Below are 13,934 nucleotides of genomic sequence, written 5' to 3' on the forward strand. Positions count from 1 at the left end.
AAGGCTGGATTGCTTAAAGGGAAAGGTGTTTCGGCTCCTTGGTAACCAGTATAGTACTGGACAAGCTGTTTTGTTACTGCCTTGGGGAATCTAATGATGAGAATATACCACCATTTCTGGGGATTGTCTGCCCTGTTCTTTGCAGTTTGCCCTGACTGAGTATTCTCAGTATAGCCCCTCCAGCGACCCGGGTCACATAATACAGAGCAGGGACTGGACCTTACTCCGGCCTTGCCTGGGGCTGGTCCTTTGCCCCCAGGGGAACTCTTTCAGCAACACTTGAACAAGCCGGGGCAGGTGGTTTTGGGGGCTGGAGCCCCCCGCTGCCAGCCCTGCGGGGGTGGGCAGACGGGACGTGTCCGAAGCGCCCCTGGGTGCGCTCCCGCGGGCGGGGGAGCTCTGCCCACGCCGGGCTGCTGGGGTGCGGCGAACAGGCCCCGGCCTCTTGCTGCCTCCTCCCACCCCAAACACCGCCGCGATCCCGGCGAGCGCGGCCCGGGGCCAAAGCGGGCTGCGCGGGGGCGGGCGGCCCGTGTCCCCCGGACTGAACTGGGGGAGGCGGGACCGGAGTCCCGGTGCTGTCACCGCTACCTGGGGCAGGGCAAAGGGGCCGCACAGCGCCGCGAACCGCCCCTCGGGGCGAGCCCGGCGCCGCATCCCGGAGCCCGGCCCCGGCCGCGCGCCTCCCACTGCCCGGAGATGGCGGCTCGGGGCCCGGGCCGCCTCCTGCTGCTGCTGGGCCTGGCCGCCGCGCTCTGCCCCCCGCGGGCCGCCCAGCCGCCCCCCGGCGCCTTCCAGGCCGGGCACGGCGCCGCCTCGCTCCCCGCCGCCGCCGCCGCGGGCCGCCGCCGGTGAGGAGAGTGTGCGGGGCTGCCGGGCCGGGCGCCATCGCCGGGAGCCCCGGGGGCCTGGCGCGGAGCCCCGCCGCCGGTGAGGAGAGTGTGAGGCCGGGCCGGGCCGGGAGCCCCCGGGGCCTGGCTGTGCCGCCCCGCCCCGCCCCGGGCAGCGGGACCCTCCCCGGCACGGCAGGCCGGGCCCCGGGGCGCCCCCGCGCTGGTCCCGCCGGGCGAGCCGCGGGCGCCTCCGCAGACAGGCCGCGCCCGGAGGACTTGGGAGCCCGTTTTCCTAAGGCGCGGCCGGGAGCGCCTGGCAGGGCCGGGCTGTGCTACAGCCCCGCATCAAAGCCATTTCCTAGGGCGAGAGCAAGGCTGGCTGGAGCAACGGGGAACAGTGTTAGTGTAACTGCCGCTCTGTTTAGTGTTTTAGTGCAGCCACTCTGGCCCCCAGTCTCTTCGCTGCGCAATCTCTGGGGGCAAATGCCCCCATGAATATTTTGCTTGATACTTGCGCACTTGCCTTGGCCATGACACCGCTTTGTGCCGTGCAGCTCTATTCAGGTTTGTTAATGGCCTTCGATTCCTTGCCCCCTTACTGAGGTGAGCTGATGACATTTTGACTTTCTTTCTATCTGAGGCAGTGTATTGCGGCCTTCTACAGATATTGCCCAAACTACCCTTTCTTTTGCCCTGGAGGTAAGGAGCCACAAGAGAGAAATGGGGAGCCTAGTAAAGTGATTCCAAAATAGCGACAGATAAGTTCTCTCTGTAAATGCTTGAAGCCTCCCCAAAGTGATTCTAGTTTCTCACTCTCTCCAGGTATCTTTTGTATGATGTAAATCCTCCTGAAGGGTTCAATCTACGCAGAGATGTCTATATTCGTGTTGCCTCTCTTCTAAAGACCTTGCTGAAAAGTGAAGCTTGGGTATTGGTCCTGCCTCCTTGGGGACGTCTTTATCACTGGCAGAGTCCTGACATTCATCAGGTCCGAATCCCTTGGTCTGAGTTCTTTGATCTTCCAAGCCTCAATAAAAACATCCCTGTTATTGAGTATGAGCAGTTTCTTGCAGGTAAAGTACATTTATTCTACTACCTGTGAGGGGTTAATAAATCTTTGATGTGTTTCCTTCACAGGTTTTTCTGTTTATGAATGCATTAGAACAAGGTGTGTACGATATTACTTTTTGTGCTACTTTAAAAAGGAGTTTTGAAATCTTTGCTCAATGATTGAGCAAGTTGTGTAAGTTTCCTCTCAGATGCTTATATTTGACAGTAGGAAAACTTACTTCTAACAAGTTACCATATGTCATTGCAAAGAAAGATCTGTTTCTAACCCAAAGAGCACTGTTAGTGTAACTGCACTTCAGGGGTGGCTCTATGTATTTTGCCACCCCAAGCACGGCAATCTGGCAGCCTTCAGCGGCGCGCCTGCGGGACGTCCGCTGGTCACGTGGATTCTGCGGCATGCCTGCGGGAGGTCTACTGGTCCCGCGCCTTCGGCGTACCCGCCGCCGAAGCCGCGGGACCGGCGGACCTCCCACAGGCATGCTGCTGAAGGCTGCCTGACTGCCTCCCTCACAGCGACCGGCAGGCTGTGTGCCCCTGCCCGAGCTATTTGTAAAACATGAAAATATCTTGTGCTTTCATTCACTTTGAGTGAAATTGACTCCATCTGCCTAAATCCCAGGTAATCCTGTTCTGTGTGGAGGGGTTGGTGCAATTCACGCTCTCTTCCCAACTCAGGTTCAGTGTGTTATGCTGCTGAACAAGCCCTCCATTCCCCAGGGGGGAATTTCACCCTTGAAGGTGAAGGGTCTTGGTCTTTCCAAGTGGCATAGTACAGTTTTGTTTCTGTCATCATCATTATTAAGGATGGCTTTCTAAAATATACGGAATAAGCATATTTTCATTTCAGTCCGGTAGGTGTGCTTTGGTTGACACGGTGATGGGAAGTGTTAAAGCTTGAGAGTTTGTGCCAGAGTGAAAAGAATGAGGAGTACTTGTGGCACCTTAGAGACTAACAGATTTATTTGGGCATAAACTTTTGTGGGCTAAAACCCACTTCATCAGATGCATGGAGTGGAAAATACAATAGGAAGATGTGTATATAGATAGATATATACACACACACACAGAACATGAAAATGGGGGTTGCCTTACCAACTCTAATGAGATAAATCAATTAAGGTGGGCAGGAGAAAAAAAACTTTTATAGTGATAATCAGGATGGCCCATTTCAAACAGTTGACAAGGTGTGAGTAACAGTGGGGGGGGGGGGGAATTAGCACGGGGAAATAGTTTTTAGTTTGTGTAATGATCCATCCAGTCCCAGTCTTTATTCAAGCCTAATTTAATGGTGTCCAGTTTGCAAATTAATTCCAGTTCTGGAGTTTCTCATTGGAGTCTGTTTTTGAAGTTTTTTTGTTGAAGAATTGCGACGTTTAGGTCTGTAATTGAGTGACCAGGGAGGTTGAAGTGTTCTCCGACTGGTTTTTGAATGTTATAATTCTTGATGTCTGATTTGTGTCCATTTATTATTTTGTGTAGAGACTGTCCGGTTTGATCAATGTACATGGCAGAGGGGCATTGCTGGCACATGATGGCATATATCACATTGGTAGATGTGCAGGGAACGAGCCCCTGATGTTATGGCTGATGTGTCACTTTAAATGACTGCTTCATGGAGCAGCTGGCACGGGAACCCACAAGGGGAGAGGCAACTCTAGATTTAGTCCTGAGTGGAGCACAGGAGCTGGTCCAAGAAGTAACTATAGCAGGACCGCTTGGAAATAGTGACCATAATACAATAGCATTCAACATCCCTGTGGTGGGAAGAACATCTCAACAGCCCAACACTGGCATTTAATTTCAAAAGGGGGAACTATGCAAAAATGAGGGGGTTAGTTAAACAGAAGTTAAAAGGTACAGTGACTAAAGTGAAATCCCTGCAAGCTGCATGGGCGCTTTTTAAAGACACCAGAATAGAGGCCCAACTTCAATGTATACCCCAAATTAAGAAACACAGTAAAAGAACTAAAAAAGAGCCATCGTGGCTTAACAATCATGTAAAAGAAGCAGTGAGAGATAAAAAGACTTCCTTTAAAAAGTGGAAGTCAAATCCTACTGAGGCAAATAGAAAGGAGCATAAACGCTGCCAAATTAAGTGCAAGAATGTAATAAGAAAAGCCAAAGAGGAGTTTGAAGAACGGCTAGCCAAAAACTCCAAAGGTAATAACAAAATGTTTTTTAAGTACATCAGAAGCAGGAAGCCTGCTAAACAACCAGTGGGGCCCCTTGATGATCGAGATACAAAAGGAGCGCTTAAAGACGATAAAGTCATTGCGGAGAAACTAAATGGATTCTTTGCTTCAGTCTTCACGGCTGAGGATGTTAGGGAGATTCCCAAACCTGAGCTGGCTTTTGTAGGTGACAAATCTGAGGAACTGTCACAGATTGAAGTGTCACGAGAGGAGGTTTTGGAATTAATTGATAAACTTAACATTAACAAGTCACCGGGACCAGATGGCATTCACCCAAGAGTTCTGAAAGAACTCAAATGTGAAGTTGCGGAACTGTTAACTAAGGTTTGTAACCTGTCCTTTAAATCGGCTTCTGTACCCAATGACTGGAAGTTAGCTAATGTAACGCCAATATTTAAAAAGGGCTCTAGAGGTGATCCCGGCAATTACAAGCCGGTAAGTCTAACGTCTGTACCGGGCAAATTAGTCGAAACAATAGTTAAGAATAAAATTGTCCGACACATAGAAAAACATAAACTGTTGAGCAATAGTCAACATGGTTTCTGTAAAGGGAAATCGTGCCTTACTAATCTATTAGAATTCTTTGAAGGGGTCAACAAACATATGGACAAGGGGGATCCAGTGGACATAGTGTACTTAGATTTCCAGAAAGCCTTTGACAAGGTCCCTCACCAAAGGCTCTTATGTAAATTAAGCTGCCATGGGATAAAAGGGAAGGTCCTTTCATGGATTGAGAACTGATTAAAAGACAGGGAACAAAGGGTAGGAATTAATGGTAAATTCTCAGAATGGAGAGGGGTAACTAGTGGTGTTCCCCAAGGGTCAGTCCTCGGTCCGATCCTATTCAACTTATTCATAAAGGATCTGGAGAAAAGGGTAAACAGTGAGGTGGCAAAGTTTGCAGATGATACTAAACTGCTAAAGATAGTTAAGTCCAAAGCAGACTGTGAAGAACTTCAAAAAGATCTCACAAAACTAAGTGATTGGGCAACAAAATGGCAAATGAAATTTAATGTGGATAAATGTAAAGTAATGCACATTGGAAAAAATAACCCCAACTATACATACAATATGATGGGGGCTAATTTAGCTACAACAAGTCAGGAAAAAGATCTTGGAGTCATCGTGGATAGTTCTCTGAAAATGTCCATGCAGTGTACAGAGGCGGTCAAAAAAGCAAACAGGATGTTAGGAATCATTAAAAACGGGATAGAGAATAAGACTGAGAATATATTATTGCCCTTATATAAATTGATGGTACGCCCTCATCTCGAATACTGCGTACAGATGTGGTCTCCTCATCTCAAAAAAGATATACTGGCACTAGAAAAAGTTCAGAAAAGGGCAACTAAAATGATTAAGGGTTTGGAACGGGTCCTATATGAGGAGAGATTAAAGAGGCTAGGACTCTTCAGCTTGGAAAAGAGGAGACTAAGGGGGGATATGATAGAGGTCTATAAAATCATGAGTGATGTGGAGAAAGTGGATAAGGAAAAGTTATTTACTTATTCCCATAATACAAGAACTAGGGGTCATCAAATGAAATTAATAGGCAGCAGGTTTAAAACAAATAAAAGGAAGTTCTTCTTCACGCAGTGCACAGTCAACTTGTGGAACTCCTTACCTGAGGAGGTTGTGAAGGCTATGACTATAATAGAGTTTAAAAGAGAACTGGATAAATTCATGATGGTTAAGTCCATTAATGGCTATTAGCCAGGACGGATAAGGAATAATGTCCCTAGCCTCTGTCTGTCAGAGGGTGGAGATGGATGGCAGGAGAGAGATCACTTGATCATTGCCTGTTAGGTTCACTCCCTCTGGGGCACTTGGCATTGGCCACTGTCGGTAGACAGGATACTGGGCTAGATGGACCTTTGGTCTGACCCGGTACGGCCTTTCTTATGTTCTTATGATTAGGTCCTATGATGGTGTCCCTTGAATAGATATGTGGACAGAGTTGGCAATGGGCTTTGTTGCAAGGATAGGTTCCTGGGTTAGTGTTTTTGTTGTGTGGTGCGTGGTTGCTGGTGAGTATTTGCTTTAGGCTGGGGGGCTGTCTGTAAGCGAGGACTGGCCTAGGGTGACCAGATGTCCCGATTTTTGGGTCCTTTTTCTTATATAGGCTCCTATTACCCCCACTCCCGTCCCGATTTTTCACATTTGCTGTCTGGTCACCCTAGACTGGCCTGTCTCCCAAGGTCTGTGAGAGTGAGGGATCGTCCTTCGGGATAGGTTGTAGATCCTTGATGACGCGCTGGAGAGGTTTTAGTTGGGGGCTGAAGGTGACGCATAGTGGCATTCTGTTACTTTCTTTGTTGGTTGGGCCTGTCCTGTAGTAGGTGACTTCTGGGTACTCTTCTGGCTCTGTCAGTCTGTTTCTTCACTTCAGCAGGTGGGTATTGTAGTTTTAAGAATGCTTGATAGAGATCTTGTAGCTGTTTGTCTCTGTCTGAGGGATTGGAGCAAATGCGGTTGTATCTTAGAGCTTGGCTATAAACAATGGATCGTGTGATGTGGTCTGGATGGAAGCTGGAGGCATGTAGGTAAGTATAGCGGTCAGTAGCTTTCCAATACAGGGTGGTATTTATGTGATCATTGCTTATTAGCACTGTAGTGTCCAGGAAGTGGATCTCTTGTGTGGACTGGTCCAGGCTGAGGTTGATGGTGGGATGGAAATGGTTGAAATCCTGGTGGAATTCCTCAAGGGCTTCTTTTCCATGGGTCCAGATGATGAAGATGTCATCAATGTAGCGCAAGTAGAGTAGGGGCATTAGGGGACGAGAGCTGAGGAAGCGTTGTTCTAAGTCAGCCATAAAAATGTTGGCATACTGTGGGGCCATGTGAGTACCCATAGCAGTGCTGCTGACTGGAAGGTATACATGTTCCCAAATGTGACATAGTTGTGGGTGAGGACAAAGTTCAGCCACCAGGTGCGGTGACTGTTGTAGGGTCAGAGTGAACGCGATAGATGAAGTTAGGGGTGATGATACCGAGGCAAAAGTGTAATAACTTTATGCTATAATGAAGCTGATTGGACTCTTCCTTCGTGTAGGCATTACCTGAATAAAACCTCTCAGGAGGCTTTCTCCACTGTGGCACACAGCGTACAATAGCTCCTCAGTCCCACCACATAACTTGCCTTTGAATTTTTGTGCTATTTTCTAGACACGTGTTATTTTAATGTGATTTCAGTAAAAGTCACACTGTTCATTGGTTTTCATTTTTGTGTTTTACCTTCATTGCTTGTGATTTTTTTTTTTTTTTTTTTTTTGGTCACTTCTTTGGAAATGTCTTTCCCTACTGTCGCTATCTTTATGCAGTTGAGAGGAAAAAAGTATGGTCTTTCTTGCTCAAAACAAGTCCGCTCCATCATTGTCATGACACTCGTAGGTATTGGGTCTTGTTTTGTGCTCACTCTGCTGCCTTTTCAGTAAAGCTAAATAAGATACAGCAATAAATCATTGTAAGTAGATATGAAAATGTCCTATTAGATCTAGTTGATGCCTTTGCAAGGGCAGAGGACAGTTGTCTGTCCCCTTCTGGATTCTAAGTGTCTAATTAACAAACCCACCACAAGTGCTGATGAATTGCCTTTTGGCTGAGTTCAGTCTTACTGACAATCTACCCTCCACGAAGTTATAACAATTTCAAGGAAGGTCAAATTTCAGGCCTTGGCAAAATTGAGTCTTATAAAAATATTTGACTTAATGACTGTAAGTACGTGAAGAGATGTTAATGAACATATATAATGCCAGGTATGAAATAGGATCCTCACCCTCCGTGCCCAAGCCTAAATAGTTTTAAATATTTTTTTTAAAATGCTGTAGTAAAAGCAATTACAGACTGACTTTATCACATTGGTTTGAAAAAACAAGACCACTCTTTAACTGTAAAAGCCCAGAAGACATCTGAAAGATTAAACTTTAATTGTTTTACACTCCTAATTAAAACATAGCCAAATTTCCCTGAACTTCGTAGTACAACGTAATAGCCCTTAGGACTTTAAACACGTGAAAATGGCAGGGCTGGCAATTTTCTTATATTTAAAGAGTGATCAGGACTCAGACCCCAGACTTTGGCATGAGAAGACAAGGGCTTGTGGGAAGTGGGTGGAGAAGGAGAGAGAGAAATATTAAAGGTAAGAGCAAAGGGATGGAAGAGGCCAACTCTGAAAATGTTCATATTTTATAATAAAGCTTTAGGAAAAAATAAACCTGTTGACCTGGTAGCAGCTGTACTTACTCCTAGTACAGTACTAGAGCCCATCCAGTGCCTGTGGAAGCTAAAGGAGAGATTCTTATTGACTTCAGGGAGAGTTGGACAAGGCCCCTTCTGAGAAAACTCACTGAGCTGGCCTTTGGGAGCAGCCCTGTTGCAAACAGCATGGCCAGCCTGCGCTCAGTTCTCACATGCGTGCTCTGAAGACCATCTCTTAGGTGAATGACATGCCGGTCTTCTTCTGAGAGTCCCATTGTGCTTGTTTTTTAAAAAAAATATGGATGCACAGAAGAGACTTTGTGGCCAGTTCATCCCTAGAGTAAATCCATTTTCCTCAGCGGAGTTACAACAAAGATGAATTTGGCCCTCCATAGTCAAGGTTGTATGGAGACTGTCAATGTAAGTTATATTTTCTACCCACACCCACACTCCTAAATTTTGATGGGAAAGGGCAATTTGTGTGAAAGCTTGTGTGGCTAAAATAGATTAGGAGGAAGACTTTTTACCTGAGAACTTGGAAACTGGAAGCAATGCTGCTATATACATAAATCAAGTACACTTACATGCTGATAGTTACTTCTCTTTGCTTCCTATTCAGAGTCAGGTGGACCCTTTATAGACCAGGTATATGTCCTACAAAGCTATGCAGAAGGATGGAAAGAAGGAACTTGGGAAGAGAAAATAGATGAGAGGCCATGCATTGATCAGCTCATGTACTCAAAAGACAAACATGAATACTACAGGTAACATTTTACAAGATATGTGACTCCTTCATTTTCCCATTTAGTTCAGTCAATGAGACATTTGCCTTCCTTCCACATGCAGTCTGGTTTGTTTATTGAACTTGCTCATGAGTATCTGGGTGCTTGAGGCTGATTTTGCTACATTTTTAAAGAGCAGTGAAGATGTTGTTTTGGTTAGGGGAAGGGATGGTAGGAGACAGCATAAAGTAGTACAATAGTAGTAGCAGGATGAAAATTTATATTTCCTACAGGTTTTGTAAGGACACCTAGGAAAATCAGTACAGCAGTCTTCTTATTGCTGCCATATTAGTTGATTGTGGTTTTTCTTTCCCCTGCTTTTCAGGGGGAAAACACTTTGAACAGGTGAGGCTGACCCTGGAAAAGGCACTTTGGAAATATATTTTTCTAGCACAGTTCTTGATTGAAAGCAATGTGTTATTGCTTTTGACACCCTCTAGAAGAATCTCAAGGGGCAAGGTCTGTGCTCAGTTGTTTAATTCTGTTTTGGGTTTTGTTTTTTTTTCTCTCCCAAGGAGTTCAGTCACAAATTTAATTAACACATTTGTTTTTTTCATGAGCATCATCAGCATGGAAGCATGTCCTCTGAAATGATGGCTGAAACATGAAGGGGCATAGGAATGTTTAGCATATCTGGCACATAAATACCTTGCAACGCCAGCTACAAAAGTGCCGTGCGAATGCCTGTTCTCACTTTCAGGTGACGTAAATAAGAAGCAGGCAGCAGTATCTCCCACAAATGTAAACAAACTTGTTTATCTTAGCGATTGGCTGAACAAGAAGTAGGATTGAGTGGACTTCTAGGCTCTAAAGTTTTACATTGTTTTGTTTTTGAGTGCAGTTATGTAACAAAAAATTTACATTCGTAAGTTGCACTTTCAGGACAAAGAGATTGCACTACAATACTTGTATGAGGTGAATTGAAAAATACTTTATTTTATCATTTTTACAGGGCAAATATTTATAATAAACAATAATATAAAGTGAGCACTGTACACTTTGTATTTTGTGTTGTAATAGAAATCAATATATTTGAAAATGTAGAAAAACATAAAAATTTTATAAATTTCAATTGGTATTCTATGATTTAACAGTGAGATTAATCGCAATTAATTTTTTTGAGTTAATCGTGTGAGTTAACTGCGATGCACTATCACTATTTGTCATATTTTCAGCATGAGCTATTTGTCCCTCTGGATTATATCAAGTATATATTGTGACATCTGTATATGACAAACAGTACTTTTGATTACAAACTCCAAGCAAGATAGGATCTCTATGTTTCTGTCAAATTCTGTAAAAAATTCTAGTTGTGCAATTCCTGGATTCTTTTCCTGTCATATATTTCAGATCTCATTAATTAAGGATCTGTTTTTATCGTTAAACCTGATTTTTACTTATAACAAGTAAAGTCCTGGAGGGTTCTCATAGTCCTGAAGCATCACTATGACACCACTTGTCATCAGCCTAGATGCTCCTGGAGAAGTTAAGATTCAGGAGTTGAGAGAGAACACCTTATTCCCTCTGGGAGTCTAGTCACTAGGAAAGGTAGCTGTGCAGTTAATAATAAAGGAGCTTACAGATAAAAGGCGATCTAGGTTGTCAGGAGGAAGGCCTCTCCATTGTCCCCAGAAAACACAGGAAGTCTACTAGGACAGATCTGAAATCAAGCCCTTTACTGTACGCTCGTTTTCTTGTGTATACTATGCCTGTTATGTGAGTAGCAGGTATCCAGCCCTGCGGCCTAGAGATGAGCACCTGAGTCTATTTTCCTTTGGCTCTGTGTGGTACATAATAATCTGCAAGTGTCTCTTTCAGTGACAGCAGAGGTGCCTCTGGTGGTTTGTGTGGGGGAGGGGTGCTAGGACTGCGATCTGAACTGGCGGCTTCCCCAACTCCTTGTTACAAAACTAGATTGAAACCTGAAAAAAATGAGTTATGGAAACTTCCACCCGTTAGCTACCACTCTCTTACTTTGGTGACTTTTTGAGATGCCGAGTCACTGGTCATTGGGATGACCTGCACTCAGTACTGCCCGTCAGCCAACTTGCAAACAAAAGGCCTTGTCCTAGTCATTGAGCCATCCTCTGCCACTGCCGTAGTCACAAAAGAACCGCTGCATATGATTATTGTTTAGAAATCAGTCTAGACTGTGAACAGAGTAACATGATGGAATGCAACTGAGTTAAGTCCAAAGCAGAATGTGCAGTTACAAAGTGATCTCATAGGCAGATGAAATTAGATGCTGATAAATGCAAAGCAATACACATTGGAAAACATAATCCCAACTCTACCTACAAAATGATGGGGTCTAAATTAGCTGTTACCACTCAAGAAAGAGATCTTCCATATTTGAAGAGAAGGTTAAAGGACTAGAGACCCAAGGATCAATCCTGCATTGTATCAGAGAAAATGAAGATTTTTCTGAATAGAAGTCAGCGTTTGGTACTGCAGGCACAGCATACTGAAGAATCAGAGAGGACAGTGCAGAACGGGGAAGAAAATTGGCAGCATGTGACCTCCAGAAGAAGAAAGAGGATAACCCATGTACCCCCAATGCAGATTGAGCTAAGCAACAGTTTTCAGGCTCTCTGCACAGGTACTATGTCAGAGAATGGTTTGGAAGAGTCATCAGAGGGAAGGGATCAGAAGGAGACCCCATCGGCAGGAAGGCATGGGATGCATTTTCCTAGGGATGGGGGTTCCACGACCGTCAATCCTAAGAGGAGGAGACAGGTGGTGGTGGTCGGAAACTCACTCCTAAGGGGGATGGAGTCATCCATCTGTTATCCATACCGGGAAACTTGAGAAGTGTGCTGCTTGCCTGGAGCTAGAATTCAGGATGTGACAGAGTGTCTGCCAAGACTGATAAAGCCCCCAGACCACTACCCCTTCCTACTTCTCCACATGGGCACCAATGATACTGCCCAGAATGACCTTGAGTGGGTCACTGCACACTATGTGGCTCTGGGAAGAAGGATAAAGGAGTTTGAGGTGCAAGTCGTGTTCTCATCCATCCTCCCTGTTGAAGGGAAAGGCCCAGGTAGGGACCATCGCATTGTGGAGGTAAATGTGTGGTTGCGCAGGTGGTGTCGGAGAGAGCGCTTTGGATTCTTCGACCATGGGATGTTGTTCCAGGAAGAAGGATTGCTAGGAAGAGATGGAATCCATCTAATGAAGAGAGGGAAGAGCATCTTCGCAGGCAGGCTTGCTAACCTAGTGAGGAGGGCTTTAAACTAGGTTCGCTGGGGGATGGTGACCTAAGCCCGGAGGTAAGTGGGGAAGTGGGATCACCCTGACGTCTGCTGGGAGAGCAATACAGCAGTGCACAGACAATCCAGGAAGTTTTTGGAGAGTGTTGAGGACAACTTCCTGATGCAAGTGCTGGAGGAACCAACTAGGGGCCGTGCTCCTCTTGACCTGCTGCTCACAAACAGGGAAGAATTAGTTGGGGAAGCAAAAGTGGATGGGAACCTAGGAGGCAGTGACCATGAGATGGTCGAGTTCAGGATCCTGACAAAAGGAAGAAAGGAGAGCAGCAGAATATGGACTCTGGACTTCAGAAAAGCAGAACCGATGGGCAGGATCCCCTAGGAGGCCAATATGAGGGGAAAAGGAGTCCAGGAGAGCTGGCTGTATTTTAAAGAAGTCTTATTGAGGTTGCAGGAACAAACCATCCCGATGTGCAGAAAGAATAGCAAATATGGCAGGTGACCAGCTTGGCTTAACAGAGAAATCTTGGGGGGTTGTGGGGACTATAGCCACCCCAACATTTGCTTCAATCCTCCTGCAGCAGCCGTCACTTTCCGGCTGCCCACCTCTGAAGGCAGAGCAGAGAGAGCAGCAGCAGCTGCTGGTTGGGTTTCCAGCTCGGAAGGTGGCAGCACTAGCAACAGTACAGGAGGAAGGCCAGGCAGGGGGCCGGGGGGCCTGAGAACAGTGCCTGGCCTGTGTCTATGCCTGCCAGGGCATGCTGCCCATGGCACGTGGAGGGTCTGGGGCTCACCACAGCTGCCCAAACTGACCCTCTCCAGCCTGGGCCCCGCCTCCGTGATTACTGCTTCCCCCTCCCTACTGGCTGCGAGCAATCGAAGGGCGGCAGGGAGCTCAGGAGCAGCCGCAGCCCTGGCTGGTGACTGGGTGGGGAGGAGGAGGGTGGCCGGAACTTACCTGAGGAGGCGCAGCAGGTGGGGCCACAAAGAGGGGCAGGGCCTCGTGTGCACCTCCCCGATTTTCTGTCTAGCCCACCTCAGCCCCCGGGCTGGGAAGAGGCTGGCGCCGCCTCTGTTCGGAACAATTAGGAAAAGCATAGATAGTAAGACAGAAAATATCATCATGCCGCTATATAAACCCATAGTACTCCCATATCTTGAATACTGTGTGCAGTTTGGTCTCCCCATCTCTAGGAAGATGTATATTAACTACAGAGAAGGGTAATAAAAATGATTAAGGGTATGAACAGCTTCCATATGAAGAGAGAGTAAAAAGACTGGGACTTTTCTGCTTGGAAAAGAGACAGCTAATGGGGGGCTATGATAGTGGTCCATAAAATCATGACTGGTGTGGAAAAGGTGAAAAGGAAGTGATATTTACCCCTTCACATAACACAAGAACCAGGATGAAATTAATAGGCAGCAGGTTTAAAATGAAATGAAGTACTTCACACAACGCACAGTCAACCTGTGGAACTTGTCACCAGAGGATGTTGTGAAGGGCAAAACTATAACTGGGTTCAAAAAAGAATTAGATAAGTTCATGGGGCATAGGTCCATCAATGGCTATTAACCAAAATGGTCAGGGATGCAACTCCATGCGCTGCGTGCCCCTGAACCTCTGACTGCCAGATGCTGGGTCTGAAC

At 46.2% G+C, this 13,934-nt stretch overlaps 1 protein-coding gene across 1 annotated transcript in view; it reads left to right on the forward strand.

Moving 5' to 3' along the window:
* Positions 1–313: 313 nt before the first annotated feature.
* Positions 314–13,934, forward strand: part of POFUT2 (protein O-fucosyltransferase 2) — a 30,251-nt gene continuing 16,630 nt past the window's right edge. The window contains exons 1-3 of the mRNA XM_054043526.1: positions 314–851; positions 1,656–1,906; positions 8,913–9,057. Coding sequence (XP_053899501.1) covers positions 700–851; positions 1,656–1,906; positions 8,913–9,057 — 548 coding nt within the window. The 5' untranslated portion in view covers positions 314–699. The remainder of the gene's footprint in view (positions 852–1,655; positions 1,907–8,912; positions 9,058–13,934) is intronic.

The sequence above is a fragment of the Malaclemys terrapin genome, chromosome 11, assembly GCF_027887155.1.
Source record: "Malaclemys terrapin pileata isolate rMalTer1 chromosome 11, rMalTer1.hap1, whole genome shotgun sequence".
Classification (NCBI taxonomy): domain Eukaryota; kingdom Metazoa; phylum Chordata; order Testudines; family Emydidae; genus Malaclemys; species Malaclemys terrapin.